General features: G+C 45.7%; 1 protein-coding gene across 1 annotated transcript in view; it reads right to left on the bottom strand.

Moving 5' to 3' along the window:
* Positions 1–604: 604 nt before the first annotated feature.
* Positions 605–18894, bottom strand: part of MARCHF3 (membrane associated ring-CH-type finger 3) — a 144725-nt gene continuing 126435 nt past the window's right edge. Inside the window, exons 4-5 of the mRNA XM_070465086.1 lie at positions 7866–8075; positions 605–1552 (exon numbers count right to left, since the gene is read on the bottom strand). Of these exons, the coding sequence (XP_070321187.1) occupies positions 1394–1552; positions 7866–8075 (369 nt within the window). The 3' untranslated portion in view covers positions 605–1393. The remainder of the gene's footprint in view (positions 1553–7865; positions 8076–18894) is intronic.

The following is an 18894-nucleotide window of genomic DNA, read 5'->3' as shown; positions in this document are numbered from 1 at the left end:
AATCCATATTTTAAGCATTCCCCCAAGGCTGGGCTCCACCTTCTCTTCAGGGCATGTGGGTGAGTGGGCGGATGGGAGCCTGAGTGCCACTGTGAGCAAGTGCCTTTCCCCGGACGCACATCTGCTCCCTGGCTTCGGTGGACACCCAAATGCAGGGGAAGTCTAGACCTTTTACATTGTGATGGATAAAAGAGGGAGTCCATAGAGGAAGCCTATTTCAGCCTGTGACAGAATTGGCTCATGGTTGGGGGAAGGCACTGCATGGGGCTCTTTTTCGAAAATCAGACAAAGGGGTCTTAGACTGCTCGGACAGGCTTTTTTTTTTTTTTTTTTTTTTTTGCTATATCTACCTGTCAAGCTAGAAATTCAGCAGAGCAATGGGAGTGCTAATTGATATGCAAAACAGGTCCAGAGTTCCTAGAAATGTCTAATGATCCTCCAATTCATTGTGAATGCAGAATTAAGACCTGCGCTAAGTGAAACGGGAGTAAGAACACCAACCTTTTTGCTTTCCCTTCTTTTTATCTTTCCTTTTTCAAATCGACTTTGGGAAACCTCACAGGTTTTATGATTAAAAAAAAAAATAGTATAGCCATCAGTGGGGTTTGTCTTTCACACACTGGGTATTTATTATTAGAAAATAGCTTCTATCAGCTGTCAGTACCAAACAAGTTGAAAGGAGCGTGCTTCTCACCATAAATTGTTTTTCTCCTTAATGAAGTTTAAATAAACAGTTCACTGTGGGGAGAGTTGTCACGCCTTTTTTTTTCTTTAAAAACTGAATAATTAAATGGATTTTAGTACAAAACATCCTTCAAATATGATTTGTCCTGCAGTTATGCTGTCCCCTTGAGTAAGGGACTTGGAAGAGATGGAAAAGACCAGTCAAGCTATCAAATTACCCCAAATAATCTACAGTAAAAACTGGGAACCAAACCAATGAACCCAAACAAAACCCATTTAAACCAGGAAACCAGTTTTAACATTGGCTTTTCAATTTTGATTATCATCTAAGTTTAATATATATATATATATATATTTTATATTTGAAATAGTAATAAAAAAAGGAAGAATTGAATTGCATCCTTAGCAGGACAACCTTCCTCACATGTGAAAGAGGTGTTCAGAAAATTCCATATAGTATCTGCTAAATAAACATGTTTGGCAGCTTAGCAAATATCATATGATTGCAGCATCCATGATTTGAAGTCAAAGAGCATTTGCTTTCTTCGGGCGGAGTCCGTTGGTCAGGGCCATGTGATTGCATGGCTCTGGATGTTCTTCGACCCACAGGCTTGAGGAAGGGTTTGGGAGTGGCTCAGTGCATGGCCCCAGTGCAGAAACTTCCAAACCCCAAACAACAAATCAACCAACCAACCAAACAACACAAACATCAAACAATTGTCTCCTTTGAGTTCCTCTTGACAGAGTGGAGGCCCAGCAAGGACTGCTGGTTGGAAGGGATGTTGACAGACTTTGGAATGAGGAGAATCACCCTCTGATTGGTCCGACGCCATTCATTGTACAATCGACAGTGGTACCTAAACGACACCTGGGGTGGGGAGAGGAAAGACAAGAGAAGATTTCAGGTAATGGAAGCTGGTTATCAATTCAAACAACCTATGTGCCATTTAAAACAGTTCCAAACATCAGCACAGCCAGGCAAGAGCCTGGGGCAAAACTGCTGTCACAGGTAGATGCATGCTGAGTCTGAGGTTCAACTGAAGGGCACTCGTGCCCTGAACACAGGGGCAGGGCTCCCCTCATGCCTCTTCACACTGGGTCAAATTATAGTATTAATAGGAAATGACGTTCCTCCTGAGTCTGGGCTTATTTTCGGAGTAGTGGTTTGGACCCCAAAGGAGAAGAAAGCTGGTTGGGGGCTGTGGGCAGAGTGGTACAGCACCAGTCTTCACGCAGCTGTGGGACTAGGCAGCATGCCCTTTTGGTCATTGAGTTTCTCTCTGTTAAACGAGAGGGATGCCAGGGCTTCACACACCCTTCTGTAGGTTGGATACTGCACAACTCAAAGGACCCCATTCACGGTATGACAAGAAGGGCACCCTTTGTACTGTGACATGGACAATCTGCACCACTGTACTTGGCAGCCCCTGTGAGTGATCCCCACTGCCCCCAGCTCCACGGCTCCCAGTGGAGAAGCTTCAGCATGGGCACAAGCTCCCCCGATGAGTTTTTCCTGAGCCAGCACCTGCACCCACCTCAGCATGGCATCAGCGCCCTGTACACCACTGCCCTTGTTTCTCCCTCTTCCTGCACTAGAAGCATCTTGCTGAGGGCAGGGGCTTCTGTTGTATTCATCTTCGCATGCTCTGCACCTGTCACAGTGCCTGGCACTTAGGAAGCTGCTCAGTTAAGTTCACTGAGTGAATGGATGAGTGAATAAATATCCTTACCTCCTAAACGCACCACTGCTTTTAGACTTGGGCCTCTCTTACACAATACAGCACAGGACGAGCAGTAAACGCATCATCAGCTGTGACATAACTGTGCCCCCAAAGTGCTTGCTTCTTGAGTAAATGTACTCGAATGAGGTGCTTGCTTGCTTCTATGGCTTTGCTTTGAAGAAGACTGGAGAAAAGTGTTTATCAATTTGCCCAGGAAATTCAAAGAATCAATTCTTCTGAAGATGTATAAACTGCCTTTAAAAGTGGAAGTATAGGTTCTAGTTTGAGCATATCCAGATGTCTAGGTAAGTGCTGGGGAAGAAGGCGCCCATGACCTCAGGATGACAAATTATTCATGGTACAGACTGTATTAACCACCTGGGGTAGGTGAGTCATGCTGACCCTAGTACAGGGTCCCCGTTGGCCAAAGTGGACTGACCCTATGGTTTGAGCTCAGTGTTTCTGGAAGAGAATGCAGGCTCTTGATCAGAAAGGGCTTGTTTGTCTTCATGGAAGGATCATGAAATCCAGGGCCACTCACTCAAATTTCTTAGGGTAGAAAGCAAATACCACAGACAGAATGCCAGAGATCTCAGTATGAAAATATAAGCTTTTAAACTCACACAGATGTGCTTTTCTCCAAAAGTTTCTGAACATGCCAGAGTGGATCAGAGGTTTTGTTCTGTTTTCTTTCTTTTTAAAGCTTGATTCTCTTATATCTGTTCTGTCCTGCCACTGCCTGGTGCTACTCATGAATGTAAGAGGCAGGCTGGAAAACGTGCTGATCAGGACCAAGGGCAGGGAAGGGGTAGGAAACAGACGAGTACTAGTGAACAGCTGGGGCAGTACAAGAAATCTGGAATCTGGAAATATTACAGGAAATCTGGACTTGAAATCGAGGCCCTCCGTCGGGATGGTCATGAACTGCGCATGCTCAGTAAGCGCAGGCGCAGCCGCCCGTGGGATGCCTCGTTTGTAAAATGTGAATAATGATATCAGAGATAATGCATAAAAAGCCCGCTGCACAGTACCATTGCCACATGTTAGTGTTCTTGGCCTGTTATTTCTGGCGGGTTAAATCTGAAAAGAAGATAATTTTGCAACACTCCTTCTTAGATACAGGAAGGTGGGGGAAAAAAAGAAAGAGAGGTTGGGCTATTTCCTCTAAAGCCTTGCTCTCAGTGTGACCATGAAGGATGCACCACCTGGGAGCTTGTTAGAAGATAACAATTGTGGGCTCCACCCAGACATAGGGAATCAGAGCGTGCATTTTAACAAGATCCCCAGGTGATTCACATGTACATTCAAGCCTGAGAAGCACTGCTTCAAGGAACGCAGGGAGTCCATGACTTAGCAGGTCTCCCAGTTCCTTGGCTGGGAAGTACAAAAATAAGACCCACTTGTTCAGGCAAACAAATGAGACCTTACTACGCATTCATCTATCTTAATTGCTGTTCACCACCACGGTCTGCAGGCGAATTCAATCAATAAGAAAGCATCATGTGAAGATGACGCTGCGTCGGAGATCATGAAGGTAGGCGCAGAGCACAGGGATGATGGGTCTGCAGTTGCTCGGCATAGTTCTGGCTCTGGGCTCTAAGAGCACCAAGACACTCCCTCCCCTCAAGTGGAACAGAAGAAGAATAAGGCAGGGTTGATTTAGAGAAACAGAGGCGGTGAGGGAAAAAAATAAACAACATAAAGGTAAAAAGAAGCTATTGCAGTAGTAACACTGGGAACTTCATTTACATATTTATTAAATTTCTGAGGTTTTAAAGAAAGAGGAGGAAAGAAGTGCACAGGGCCACTGTTCTAAAAACTGCTCTTTATGGGATGGTTTCTTGAAGTGTCTTCACTTTTTTCATCCAAAGGCTATTTATTAACCTCCAGCCACGGGCACGGTCTGTACAGAGTTGCAGTCACGTGCGCCGCACACAGAGGGCTGGCACGTATTAGCATCACTTCTCCCTGAGAGGCTCCCCTGGTTACTCAGCAGTAAAGAATTAGCCTGCCAATGCAGGAGACATGGGTTTGATCCCTGGGTCGAGAAGATCCCCTGGAGAAGGAAATGGCAACCTGCTCCAGAATTCTTGCCTGGGAAAGCCTATGGACAGAAGAGCCTGGTGGGCTGCCGTCCATGAGGTCACAAAAGAGTCAGACTGGACTTAGAGACTAAACAACAATAGCTCCCCAAGGGAGGTGACTGCCCGAGGCCGAACGTTTGCTGTAAAGTCATGGTATGATTTGGGAAATCTCATTAGGCATTTTGATTCTGCCCTTTCTCTTTGGAGTTCATGGTGTGACTGAAGCATATGGATGATGCCAGGGCTGTGGAAGTTGTCTTCCCAGAATGGGGCCTGACCTCTGATTTGTGGTGGTCCTGTGGAAGACAAGAGGGCGGGGGACTGAGTCAGCCACACGGGGTCTTGCTGGACACCCTCAGGGTGTGTCTGAACCCACCGTGAGCCTTGCCAGGACAGCATTCTCTTCAAGCTTTCCCCTCTGTAAAGAGAATTTAAATGATTGACCCACGGGACTGGGAGTCAGCCAGAAGGGCTGGCTCATTCATTCCTTTCGTCTGGTGATTTAATCAGTTGCCAGAGACTCAGTAGATGGCGGAACCTCCTGGGGGGGCGGTGCTCACTGCACGTGGGTACTGCTACAGCTGGCTACTGCAGATCGATGTGGACACTTTCTGAACTCTTCACGTGGACTCAGTTCTCACCTACTCGTGTCTGTCCACGGACTTCAGATGGTTTGTGGCATGCACAGTGATGTTTCTGGGGCACCTCTTCCCTCCAGCTGTCCGGGTGGAGGTGACCGAGGTCTTGGCCACCTGGGTGCCAGACACCTGTGTGTCCGAGCAGTGGATTCCAGAAGGCAGAACTCCCTGAGTCTGTCAAGCCTGGCCCCCGTGGAGGCGCCGAGCTCCAAACGCACCTTCGGGCGAGGGTCCCTCTGACAGCGCCAGCGAGGCCCTTCCGGGAAGGTTCCTCTGGGGAGAGCCCGTCTGGGACTGACACCGTGTTTGTTTATCTAAGACATTTTCACAGCATATTCTCCTTAAGTCTGACAGCTTGTTTACAATGGGTTTCTGCTGGAGGGCAGTTTCCAAGTGCTGTCAGCTTCTGAATTACGGCTCTTGCCAGGCCTGCTCAGTACAGCATTTATCTGGGAAGGAGTTAGTCTAGATTCAGTAACCCATCGCTGAGCTGTGGCCACTGCGGGTTTTTCACATCAAGGGTGAGAAACGCCTGTCTTTCCCTCCAGTTGCTCTTCGTTTTATGGAGGGGGGAGGGACAGTGTGAGATGGGGGAGCCCAGCAGCTGGGGGAAGAGAGCCCATGCCTCTGCTGAGTGCCCCGATGGATGTTCCCGAAGTTATCCCACCTCATCCTCACAACAGTTGACCCAGGGGTCAAGTCTGTGCATAAGGAGAGGGATGATCAGAGAGGTTAGGGACCCTGTTTGAAGTTACACAGCTATTTGGATGCTAAATCTTGGGTTTAAACACAGAGCCTTTGGATTCTGAAGGCATGTGCTTTTTTTTTTTTTTTTCCTTAACCACTTAGCATTGCCTCTTGGCAGCATTTCTGGAGTGAAGTATGTCATCAGTCTTCTGAAAGAGCCACTCCAGGTACTTTCCCACCCAAACCTTCCTTTCACCTGAGATGAGAGATGAAACAGGATAACATCCATTTTTCTCTAGTTAATCTCTTTTTTAATTTCCTTCTTTTTGCTCACTCCCTCGTCTTTTTTTTTTTTTTTTTCTTTTCCTGTTAGGTAAGTGTATGCTTGACAAAGCAGATTTTCAAAAAGGCCTTAACTTAATTTGAATGTCCAGTGTTTAAGACTACATCTTCATTCAGCCTTCATCTTAGGAACTTGTACAAGAAAAATGAGAGACTAGCAAACTTCTAAACATGGTAAAACTTACACTTCATTGTTTTCCAAAGTGCTCTCCCACATACGCTTTCACATCAATCGTCTAAGGCCAGAAGAAGCTGGTAGGATGGGTATGACTCTCATCTCCACTTTACAGATGAGGACATTGAGGCTCAGAGAAGTGAACTGACTTTTCCAAGGTGGTGCAGGACTTAAGACAGTAGTGGACAGACAATTTAGTTTCTTGTTTATAATCCTCTTCCCACAAAACTGTCCTTGCAGCTTCTGAGTCGGCCTGATTGCTTGATTCACAGTGAATCAAGACACAGTTTAGAAGCGTAGATGTTTAGAGGAGACAATAAAAGTTTTGGTTGAGGGCTTTATTAGGCTGGGAAAATGAATGCTTCCCTTAACCAGAAGACTTCTATAAAGTTCCAGGCACTGAAACACTCCCTATTTACCCAGGCTCAAGTCACGCCCCTTTTACTGAGACTGAAATGCATTCCCCCACTTAGCATCTGGACCTCTCACCTGAGAGGAGGCACAAGGGGGACAGGAGGGAAGTGCAGGGAGCCGGGGGTTGTGGTCAGCGTGGTAGGGATGGCAGCTGGTGGCACAGGGCTTGGGATGGAGGGAAGGGAGCATGTGTGAAGGTAAGCTTCACACGCCGACACTGTGCTGCAGAGATGGGAATGGGACAGCCTAGACAGGAGAGACATATTGAATAACAGCGGAGCGTGCTCAGATTAGAGATGAGCAGGCACATGCCGGGAAGCAGGGGGGCCCGGTGTCTGAAAACCTTCTAGAGGACGATGACATTCTTCCCTGCAGGTCTCACAGGGAAGTGTCAAGAGAGAGCAAATGCTGCCCCCTCTTTGTGGGCGCTGCCAGCTGGCACCCAGGCAATCACGAGGTTAATTAGAACAATAAAAAAACCCAGAGAGGGTTAAAGTCTTTTTCCTTCTATCTATCCAGCAGGAACACTTATTGGGAAATGGTTTTTCTTTAGTGGCAGCTTCTCAGCTAGATGAATTAGTGGTTTTATGGGCAGCAGAATCAATGTCCCAACCCAGAATAATCAGCAGGCGAAGTGCATCTCCTCGTCCAACAAAGACTTTAGGCCTTGTCAGGACGAAAGGAGAAAATAACCAGCAGGAGGATTCATGATCTGTGTGGGCAGCAACAGCAACAGTGGCCAAGCACGTCATTCATCATGTACATCATATACTATAATCCTCGCAAAAGTGAGGAGCATGAACAAGAGAAAGAAGATGCCAGGCCTGCTCACAGAGGAGTGCTTGGCTGTGAGAGGGGAGGAATGCCCAGGGTGTATGCCTTTGACTGATGAACTCTCAGAAGCTGGGGCTTTTTCTTTGCTTCCTCTGTTCTTCCCAGCAGTGCACATACATGTACACATACACACGCACATACACACCCCGAATCACTATTCTCAGCACTTAAAGGTCTGTGTGCTCCCAGGCAGGTGAGATGAGCTCCAGACAAGTGGGAAAGCCATGCCAGCCGGGTGCTGCCAGCTCCCACCGGCCGCAATCCCCGGGCCCCGGGCCATACTTACTAGTGTCCAAAAGAGGTAAATAGTGAAGAGTGCAACAGTGAGTGCAATCAGTCCGACGGCTTCGAGCCGACTGCTAAAGTGCAGGTGGTCCACAGCGCCCCGCAGGCAGAGCCAGCCCGAGATGGTGGCCAGTGGGGTGATGAACAAGAAGCACACCATGTCTCCGAACAGAGTCCGCTTCTCGTGCTGGGGACCTGGGTTTCTGAGCCACTGCCGGGGGAAGGGAGACAGAGAAAAGCAGGGACAAGGTTAAACACCAGGGGAGGGGTGCAGACATGCTGCTCTGAGGTTGTATTTGTCTTCAGCAACTGGAAAAGGCACTTCTGACCTGTTCTGAGATCACATGGAAGGAGTAAGGGCTCATTCCCCGCCCTGTCCCGTCAACAGTAGTGATGATGATAATAGTAATAATGATAAAAGCATCCTTGCTGTAGATGTCCTGCTGGTTTTGGAAAGAGTTCAATGATTATTGTTATGAATCACAGCGACCCTATGGGGAAGGCAGAGAGAATGTTATCTTTGAAAGGTAATTGAGGTGCAGGAAGTGCTGTAGTGTGCCAGAGCTTTCCTGTGTCTTGACCCTGGGAATGTGTGCAGGAAAGGGTTAACTTAGCATGCCCACGTTGTGCCCATATTGCTCAAATCCTACACGTTTCCAAGACCTGTTTTTTTAAGATTGGCTCCTAAGAAACGAGCTCTGAGTCCCTGTAATAATGTGCCTGATAAGAGTGTTTTTGTATGCCCAAGGCCTTGGGCCACATGGTGCCAGGGTAAGCAGTTAGTTTATGCCAATGGTGTCATTTATGCTGAACACCTATTTTTGCTCCAGGGGCTGGAGTCTGAGTAGCTGAGGTCTTTCACGTGGGCACTGCATATCTTACGTGACTGACCCTAATAAACACCCTGGACACCAAGGTTCGCGTGAGCATCCGTGGCTGATAATACCTTGCACATGTTGTTATAAATTATTGCTATAGGGACATCTGTGTGATACTGCTGGGAAGGGACATCTGGGAGCTCGTGGCTAGTTCCTCCTGGACTTTGTCCCAGCACCTTCTGCCTCTGTTGATTTTAATTGGTATCCCTGTGTTGTCATTCACTGTAACCATGAGTGTAAGAGCTTTTCTGGGTCTCGTGCGCCCTAGTCAGTCACTGAGGGTGCTCTTGGGGAAGGAGACTCACCTTTACTCCATGAACTCCATTATGCCCCTTCCCTTGTATTTTAGGAGCCTGGATCTCCCACTTAGGACTGTCTCTGACATCTTAGACTTTCCCGGTGGCTTGGATGGTGAAGCGTCTGCCTACAGCGTGGGAGACCCGGGCTCGATCCCTGGGTCAGGAAGATCCCCTGGAGAAGGAAATGGCAACCCACTCCAGTACTCTTGCCTGGAAAACCCCATGGACGGAGGAGCCTGGTGGGCTACAGTTCATGGGGTCCCAAAGAGTCAGACACGACTGAGCGACTTCACTTTCTGACATCTTAATTGTGCTACCATCTTGACTGAACCAATCCCCCAAAGGGTGGGGAAAACATCAGCTTGTTGAAAGCCTAGAGATGAGCGTTCCCGCAGGACAGGAACAAGGCTGTCCTCCCGCTTGGGGGATTGCTGAATGTCTGCTGAGATGTCTTCGTAATCCATCTAGGAAAAGTCATGCTTACGTATTGGTGTCAGTGCATATTGGTAACAAGGCCAGGTTGCTTTGCTTCAGATTGTCATGGAAACCTGCCCAAGTACTTTCTCATCTCACTACCCCATCAAGCAATGACAGAGGCCAAGGGGTCCAGGGAAGGAGTCAGGTGAGGTGAGAGAGACGCTGGCTGGCTCTCTTCCGCCTCTTCTCAGGGGCCAGCAGTGCTGTGGGCTGCGGAAAAGTTACCCCAGGGGCCAGCACAGTGATTCCTACAAAACCATTGGTGGGAGGGAAGGGACCGTGACAGGGGAGACTGGAGAGAGGGAAGGCTATACTCCAGGGCAGACCCAGAAGACACGGGAGCTGCAAAGAGGGTGAGAGAACGGAGGCCAGAGCTGTGTATAGGCCAGCAGAAGCCTCAAGAGGTGGAAGGTCAGAAGGACAGAAGGCAATTTTCTGTTCAAGGAAGCAGCAAATTTTCCTTGAATGTTTGCCTGAGGCAAACAGTAAAGGACCCCAAATGCCTAAATTACCCCTTTCCAGTGACAACTCACTTTTAAAATCAATTAATTAAACTTATTTGGCTGTGCCAGGTCTTGGTTGTGGCACGCACAACCTTTGGTTGTGGCATGGGGGATCAAGTTCCCTGACCAGGGATCAAACCCTGGCCCCTTGCATTGGGAGTGTAGAGTCTTAGGCACTAGACCACCAAGGAAGTCCCTGACATTCCACTTTAAAAATGGCTGAGATGCTGAAAGAAGTCACCTCAGTTCAAAAGTGGACCTGAATAAATATTAAAACATAGATACTGGGGAGTTGGCTTGTCTGTGAACATAAACACAGTGTTATAAAAATTTAATAAAAATACCAAAACGATCAAGTGCAAACAGTATTAACCTCACTACGTGTTGTCATGCTACCTCAGACATCTCAGTAGCTTCAAAGAAATTCAAAGAGCTCTAAGTAATTAATGTTTTCTTATCTAAATACTGGCAATATTTCTGTGAAGTGGAGAGCAGAAACGAGATAGGGTTATCCCCACTTTACAGAGGCTCGGCAAGGGAGAATGACTGCTCCGGGTGATACTGAGAGGGGATCAGGGTCTCACCACTCTTGTTCAGATGTCCTGCCAGTGAAATATTTAAAAACTGAAGTGACAAGGCATTCAGAACTCCAGATTCTTAAACACTAGTGCTGACCTAGCAGTAACCTGACTCCCCTGGTAGCTTAGATTTTCCCAGGAAGCAGATCTGGGAAGCTGGGCTGTTTTCCTCTGTGCCCCCACTCGGTGGAACACAGTGAAAGTGAAGTCGCTCAGTCGTGTCCGACTCTGCAACCCCATGGACCGTAGCCTACCAGGCTCCTCCGTCCATGGGATTTTCCAGGCAAGAATACTGGAGTGGGTTGCCATTTCCTTCTCCATGGAACAGAGTAAGTCCTCAATAAATTTGTGACAGGTGCGCAGACAAGCTTCCCTCATTGGCTAAGAACCCCCCTGCACCTCCCCAGTTTCTGCTCCTTGGGAATTCTGAACATGTTTCATCAAACCTGACTTAACACTTTATGTGGCCCTTGACACGGCTCATTGAAATGACTCAGGTGTGCAAGGAGGTGATCATGGATCACTGCAGGGCTCTGCCTGATGCACAATAAATTGCAGAGGCAAACTAGAAATTACGATTGTTTGTTCCCAGTTTCCTATTTTCTAATTGTTCTTTGACCTTCTATATTCCTAAAAAATTTCCGGGTCATTTTCTATGACCACCAGTACCTGGATTCTGCATATTATTAACACTACGTTTGGTTTTTTTTTGCTCACTTTATTCTTTGTCTTGTTTGTATGAAGTTCTTTTTTAAAAATTAACTACTTAACTGATTTTTGGCTCTGCTGGGTCTTTGTTGCTGCACCCGGGCTTTCTCTAGTTTCGGCAAGCAGGGGCTGATCTCTAGTTTTCATTGTGGTGGCTTCTCTTGTTGGGAAGCACAGGCTGTAGGCATGCAGGCATCAGCAGTTGCAGCATGCGGGCTCACTAGTTGTGATGCCTGAGCTTAGTTTTTCTGAGGCATATGGGATCTTCCCAAGCCAGGGATTGAACCTATGACCCCTTCTTTGGCGGGCAGGTTCTTAACCACTAGCCTGTCAAGGAAGCCTAGTATGAAGTTCTTCAAACAGGTACTGTTATGTTAAAATCTGTGACTTCTTCAGAATCCTAAGGATAATTTATCTCCCACAAATGCAGGCCCTGTGAATAAGATCACTAGCAATATCTGTTGTTGAGGAAAAATTTGCCCTGTGCCATGGTAAGACCCTTTGCCAATGTGTCCAAATAAGTCGATACAGGATATTTAAACAGTTTGTAACAGAGAGAATGTGATTTTGTCTCAAGTTCCAGCAACAGGGGATTGTGTAAATACAATATGGCATTTTCTTAAAACAGACTTCTATGGAGTGATCTCAAGTGATAATGTATATTTTGTATTTACTGACATGATATATTGCTGAACAAGAAAAGAATTTTACTAGACAGAATTACAGTATGATCCTATATATATAGGATATATATAGGTGGTGATATATATACATGCACATGAACATTTATACTTACATAGATGTAGTGAATTTACATAGACAAAGACCAGAAGGATCCTAGCAAAACAGTTGCTATTCTTGGTAGTGGAATCAGAATCGTCTTTAACTTTTTTCCTTTTTGTATGTATATTCATGTTTTTCTAAAATGAACATGGATTACCTGTGCAGTTATGTACAAAACATCCAGAGAGAGAGAGAGAGGGAAGGGGGGGTGGAGGGAGAGAGATGAAGAGAGAGGAGGAAGTCAGGCAAGGCAGGTGTTTAGAACACAGCAAACTATAGCAATAAAATAAACTGAGTCAAGGCTGGGACAAGCCAGTGCTAGATATTTGGAGTTTTTTGTGCAATAGCTCATTGAGTCAATAACCCTGTGAGGCAAATTCTAATATTATCCCCATTTTACAGATACAAATACTGGGGAACAGAATTTAGCAATGTACCTAAGGATAGATAGGAAGTGTTGAGAGTGAAACCAGCCTCACTGTTCTGACCCTTGCTTTCCATATGTATGTGTTCTTTCTGCTCCAAATGATATTTGCATGTGTGCATGAGTGTGTGTGTGTTTGTGTGTGTATACACCTGCACATGTACACGCTGGATGTTTTGCAGATTTTCGGCTAGGTGGGATATGGTAAGTCCTGCTGTTTTCTTGGTACATCATGTAACTGAATGGTTTGGCAGGCCAGGATGTTATCGTGGTAACTTTATAAAATTTGCTTAGGCTGCTCTTCTGTTCTATGTTAATTCTTTTACCACGCCACAATATTCTGGGTGTTTAATCTCAGCTACATTATCATGCATTTTAGCTTAATTCATAATATGCAAAAGACTGATCTCAGTTATTGTTCAATTGCATTTCTTGCCTTTTATATGTCTTCTGCCTCTCTCTCACCAGTTATACTTATTTAACATAAAGTATTATCCCTATTCTGTAGTAGCATCTTTGTGTCCCAAACATTCAGTAAAGAGCAGACAGAGGCAGAACAGCAGGTTTGTTTGTATGTCGTCTTCCCAGTGACCTGAGGTGGCCCTTACCTTTATATCACTGGCATTTTATAGCACATTCAGCATTCAGAGGCTGAATGAATGACAGTAACTTATATTTACATGTTAATTCAGACCTTACAATATGCCAAGCACTATCTCATCTGCTGCATGTAGTAATTTATCCACTCTTCAATAACCTTTGAAAGAGGTACCATTATTAACATTAATATTTTATATCAGTAGGGAAACTGAGGCATGCAGAAGTTAAATAAGTTATAGAAGTGTGACCTTGTCTTGATCTATGTAGTCTAGCTCCAAAGATTGTGCTCCTATTATATCTTCATTCTCAAAAAAAAAAAAAAAAAAGGTTGGGGCAGAGAGGGTGGGTAGACGAAGGGGAGAGGAGGAGGAGGTCTACACCTTAACTGGTTTTATTACTGCAAGAAGGAATATTTACTTTTGTGACCTTGTGGACTGCGGCCCACCAGGCTCCCCCGTCCATGGGATTTTCTAGGCAAGAATACTGGAGTGGGTTGCCATTTCCTTCTCCATGGTTCCCCTGGAATGAAATACCAATTAATTTATCCTGTTGCTTGTGGACAATTTTTGGAGCTAAATTAGTCATCTTTTTTCTTCTTTTTTTTGAGGGGTATCTGTGCAGCTTGTGGGATCTTCGTTCCCCAACCAGAGATTGAACCTGGGGCTCTTGCAGTGAAAGCTTAGAGTGAAACCACTGGACTGCCAGGAAATTCCCTAAAATATCATTCTTAACGAGTCTTTAGTTTGACCCTAGTCCTCAACTTGTACTTGGTGGTTAGTTGTATTTTTAAGAGCGGAGGTCAGTGATGGAGAATGCTCATTTGTATCGCCTCTTGCGCCTTGGCAGGCCCACCTACATGGCTGCCAGGGGATCTGTGGGCAGCCCGGGGCACCTTCCTGGCTTTTGTTCTCTGATTCCATCAAAATCATAAAGCAGAGAGATTGTGCTGTTGAAAACCCTAGCAGTGAGCTGGCTTTTTTTTTTTTTTTTTTTTTTTTTGTGGGGCCCTCATTCCAATCATTGGCTTGTTCCCAATGATTGGGATAGATAGATAGATCTACTCTTGGAAATGGGTACAAAAGTCAACCAACCAACCAACCAAATGAAATAAAACAGGAACCTCCATGGTAATCAGCAGTGTAGGGCCCGAGACAGCAGAGACAGCAGAGGGAATCAAAGCAGAATTCCGCTGCCAGGGACACATTCACTGGCTGTAAACGGATATGCAAGCTGAGCCAGGCACTAGTGGTTATTTGCAAGGCAGGTTAACTGTGGGTTCTGTTCTAATTACAGTGTCAATTTGTTAACTCCCTTACTGCTGGGGGGGAGTGAGGGGGTGCAGTGCTACAGGACACTAGCTTCTGCCTCCCAGACTCTGAGTTAATCGGCTTTAATCCCCAAGGTGGACGGGACATCGTGCAGGTCAGTTTGTACTGGAACCAGATTACACTCTGGTGGCTAATAGCTCCGATCGATTACAACCTTCCCCATGAATCTCCTTAATGAGGAACCATCATGTGAACGAAAGAAACTGATAGAGAGGGATAACAACCGATAGAACCATAACAATTTTATAGGGTAGAAAAAAAAAGAAAAAAGACGGCCTGATCTCAGAATGTTTACTCACTTGGGTTTATCTGCCTGAGTGTCTCCTGTTAATCTGACACTTGGCAGAGTTATTCACCAAGCGCTTGCCTTTCTTGGAATGAGGCTTCTTCTTGAAGCCCAATACAACACTGCCTGTACTGAGCTGTCTGGCTTGCCCAGAGAGCTGCGATGGGAAAGGGGCAGTGCAAAGATCAGAAGACATATGACAGGTCCTCTGCATGATTTAGAACTGAAGATGAAACTTGAAAATCACACACCTCAGTTAACTTGAAACACAGCAGAGAAGAAAACCAAACAAATTCCCACCAGTGTTTTAAATCCCTGAACTTTGCAGTTCTGTCAGTGAATTTCCAGGACAGTTGAAGCTGCTCAGAAAAAGATTCTGACTCTGGGGAAGCTAAGGAGATGCTCGCTCCAAATGTCCATCAACCCCAGCTGCAAGCAACGCACCTCAAACGGAAACATCACAGATGATTTGCTCATGACCCTAAATGCCAATCTCCAGCCTTGGCCTCTCTCCAAAGCTCCAGATGTGAGTATTCAGCAGGCCACTCCATAGCTCCACTTACATGACTAATAGACAACTCAAACTCCTTAGGCCACAGGGGAAGTCCTCAAAGCTGAACACTGGATTTAGCATGGACCTCACCACCTTTCTTTTCTGCAAGACTCCCTATCAGTAAGTGACACTACCAACCACCCAGTTGCTTCATTAATCCTGTTTCCTTTTTATGTCGTACCCTGCAAACCTAGTCCTTTTGTAAGCCCCGTCAGAACTCCTTCAACACATATCTGGAATCTGTGCTCCTTTCTTCATCTCCATTGCTGCCATCCCCAGGCCTCCGTCACCTCTTCTTTGGGAGGCAATGCATTCCTGCTTTCACTCTGGTCACCTTCTAGTCCAGATCCAAAACAGCAGTCAGAGTGACCTTGTAAATACATAAACCAGACCATGTTGCTCCTTTGCTTAAAATTCTCCAATGCTTAGAATAAAGTCCAAACTCTGCCCTTCTTCTGTGTGTCTCCTACAACCTCTCCCCCTTCATTTCCAAATTTATACGTGGCTGTTCCCATAAGGGGAACAGGCTCTGCCCATATTCTTGCACGGTTGGCTCCTTCTCATCATTTAGGTAAAAAATACTCCTTGCACCTCTGAGCATTACCTGGCTATATTTTCTATAGAGTGCATGACACTCTATGAAATGATGCTGTTTATCTATTTATCTGATTGCTTGTTTATTTTTTTGCTCCCCACTTCAATGAGAGCTCCATGATGGTAGGACTTCATTTTTGTTCATTCTTGTATGCCTTGATCCAAGAACAGTACTGGAACATAGTAGATGCTTCATGAAAACGAATAAATAAACATCTGAGATGCCAATGGCCTTGACCAGTAATGACCCTACAATATGTTAAACTAATTAAACCGGTCAGTGAGAAGAAACTGTGTTGGCTGGTAAACATGAAGTCCTGAAGTTCACTGCTTTTAGCCTTCTAGTTTGGAGATAGAATTCCTTATATAGCACTCCTTTTCAGTTGCCAAGAAAGTATCTAGTGTTTTGTTGCTCCAAGGTGAAAAATCCTGTAGATTCTGTTCAAGTCATATTTTTACCCTAAGATGTAAATAATCATGAAATACCATCTACTTTTCTATATGTCATGAAATAGCATGAGAAATCTAGTAAATTATTCAAGGTCCTTTGTACTGTTTTAGTCACACTTACTGTCTTTTGAAATATATGAGAAAAAACAATACCAAGTGTCCATTTAAAAATTATACAACTTGAGTTCAACTAAAAATAGGTGCCTAGTGCCTATTATGTGCCAGTTATTTCTACTGAATTTAATGACACCAGATGGTGGTGTTATTCCCATTTTGAGTTGGGTTATTAAGACTCAGTGAGGTTAAATGACTTGTTCAAGGTTACACGGTGGAGGAGCCAGTATTTGAAATCTCCAGCCTACTGTTCTTTCATATCTTCCCTTCAGCTTGTTTCTGTACTGCAGAAAACCTTGATCCTAATTTTTGTTTGCTCTCACAATGAGTAAGGTTGGAGAAGCAGCAGCTGCTACTGCTGCTAAGTCACCTCAGTCGTGTCTGACTCTGTGCGACCCCATAGACGGCAGCCCACCAGGCTCCCCCGTCCCTGGGATTCTCCAGGCAAGAGCACTGGAGTGGGTTGCCATTTCCTTCTCCAAAGCATGAAAGTGAAAAGTGAAAGTGAAGTTGCTCAGTCGTGTCCGACTCTTAGCGACCCCATGGACCGCAGCCCACCAGGCTCCTCCGTCCATGGGATTTTCCAGGCGAGAGGACTGGAGTGGGGTGCTGTTGCCTTCTCCGGGAGACGCAGCGCTGAGCAGCAATAAAATATGGGATTGGAAGCAGGAGACAGAACCCTGCTTCCAGGTGTACCTTCTTGGTTCCCCCTTTTGCTGTGTGAACTTGATTAAGTTCCATCACCTCTCTGGGGGAGTGAAAATGGGGGTCCTCTTCCAAGGAGTAAGGATGGTCCTGCTTTGAGGGGATGGTGAACACCCCTTGCTAGTTGTCTTAACGTCCCGCTTTTGTTGAAAACATCAGGTCCAGCTGTAGAGTGGATATGTCATCTTTCAGCCCTCCTGTCTTCTGAGCTCCAGGCTCGTGGATCCCACTGCGCGCTGAATCTCTCTCTGTTTGTGTAACAAGCATCTCACCCTTCACCAGCTCCACGTGCATCACTGGATTCACCACCGCCACCCCAACTCTCCCACAAACTGACTCCAGTTCCTCTCCCAGGTGGTTCCACGCCAGCCCGTGGCAACACCAATACCCACAGGTTCCTGCAAACAACCTCCACCTCATTCTTATTCTCCCTTTCCTCATTCCCTGCTCCCTCTACCCAACCCGTCAGCAGATCCTGATGTTTTGGAACACGTCCTGAACACATTCACATCTCTCTAGGGCCACTACTCTTTTCCAAGCCACCCTCATCTTTCACTTGAATGATGTAATAGTCACTTCACCCTTCTAATCCTGTTACCCTAGAATCCAGGTTCTATATAAAAAGCAGCAAGATCACATCACTTCTTTTGCTTAAAGCTCCCCAGTGGGTTCCCATTGCACTGAGTCTCACGCCTCGCTGTGGCCCATCAAGCCTGCATGTTGTAGCCCCACTGTTTGTACCCTGGGCTCTTTAGACCCCAAGGGGTCCAAGGATATGATTCATGGGATCTGTGATTTTTTGACGGGAGGAAAAAAATCACATCTTTATTTTCACAGCCTCTAACTGAAGTTTAGTATCTCATTGAGTTATGCAGAAAATCTTAGTGATGTGAGCAGTACCTGTGACCGTCACCTAGAGAAACCACAGATATCTCACACTAAAACTGTTGCAGGTATCTTGACAAATTATACTTCACAGTCATTAGATCTGCTACAAGACATGTTGAAGCAGCATGTATATTTTATGTCATAGCTTTATCTTTTAAATATTTTTATAGCTGTATTATAATGTAATTGGTTTTCTTTGCATTCCTATGTATTTTATATTGTGTGTGTTAAGTCACTTCAGTCGGGTCCGACTCTTTGTGATCCTATGGACTGTAGCCCACCAGGTTCCTCTGTCCAGGGGATTCTCCAGGCAAGAATACTGGCCCTCCTTCAGGGGATCGTCCAGACCCAGGGATTGAACCCATGTCTCTTACATTTCTGCACTGGCAGGCAGTTTCTTTACCACTAGCGCCATTTGGGGAGGCCTGTATATTACATGATGAACAACATGATTCTGAGAAGGGATCCACAGGCAGACTGGATCTGCCTATGGGATCCATGACAGAAAAGTTGAAGCACCTTGAAACCTAGCTCCCTTGGCCCCTCAAACAGTGCTTCTTTGCAGGGCTGTTTCTTTTTTTCCTGTTTCAGAAAATACTCAGCTGGCCTGGCTCAGCGCCTCTGCACTGGCTGCTCCTTCTGCTTGCCACTCTTCCCACATCTAGCTCCTTCTCATGGGACATGCCTCTGTTCACACATCACCTCTTCCTTCATACATCACCAAATTCCTACATCACCAAATTGGTGTTCATACATCACCAAATTCCTTCTCCTCAGTCATCCTGTAACATGACAGCTTGTGTCTTCCTTTGTAACTTGCATCACTATCAGAAATAATCTTTTTATATACGTTTTTATTCCG

Source organism: Odocoileus virginianus, chromosome 3, assembly GCF_023699985.2.
Source record: "Odocoileus virginianus isolate 20LAN1187 ecotype Illinois chromosome 3, Ovbor_1.2, whole genome shotgun sequence".
Classification (NCBI taxonomy): Eukaryota; Metazoa; Chordata; class Mammalia; order Artiodactyla; family Cervidae; genus Odocoileus; species Odocoileus virginianus.
Note: the sequence above shows the minus strand (reverse complement) of the source record. Positions and strands in the feature narration are given on the sequence as shown.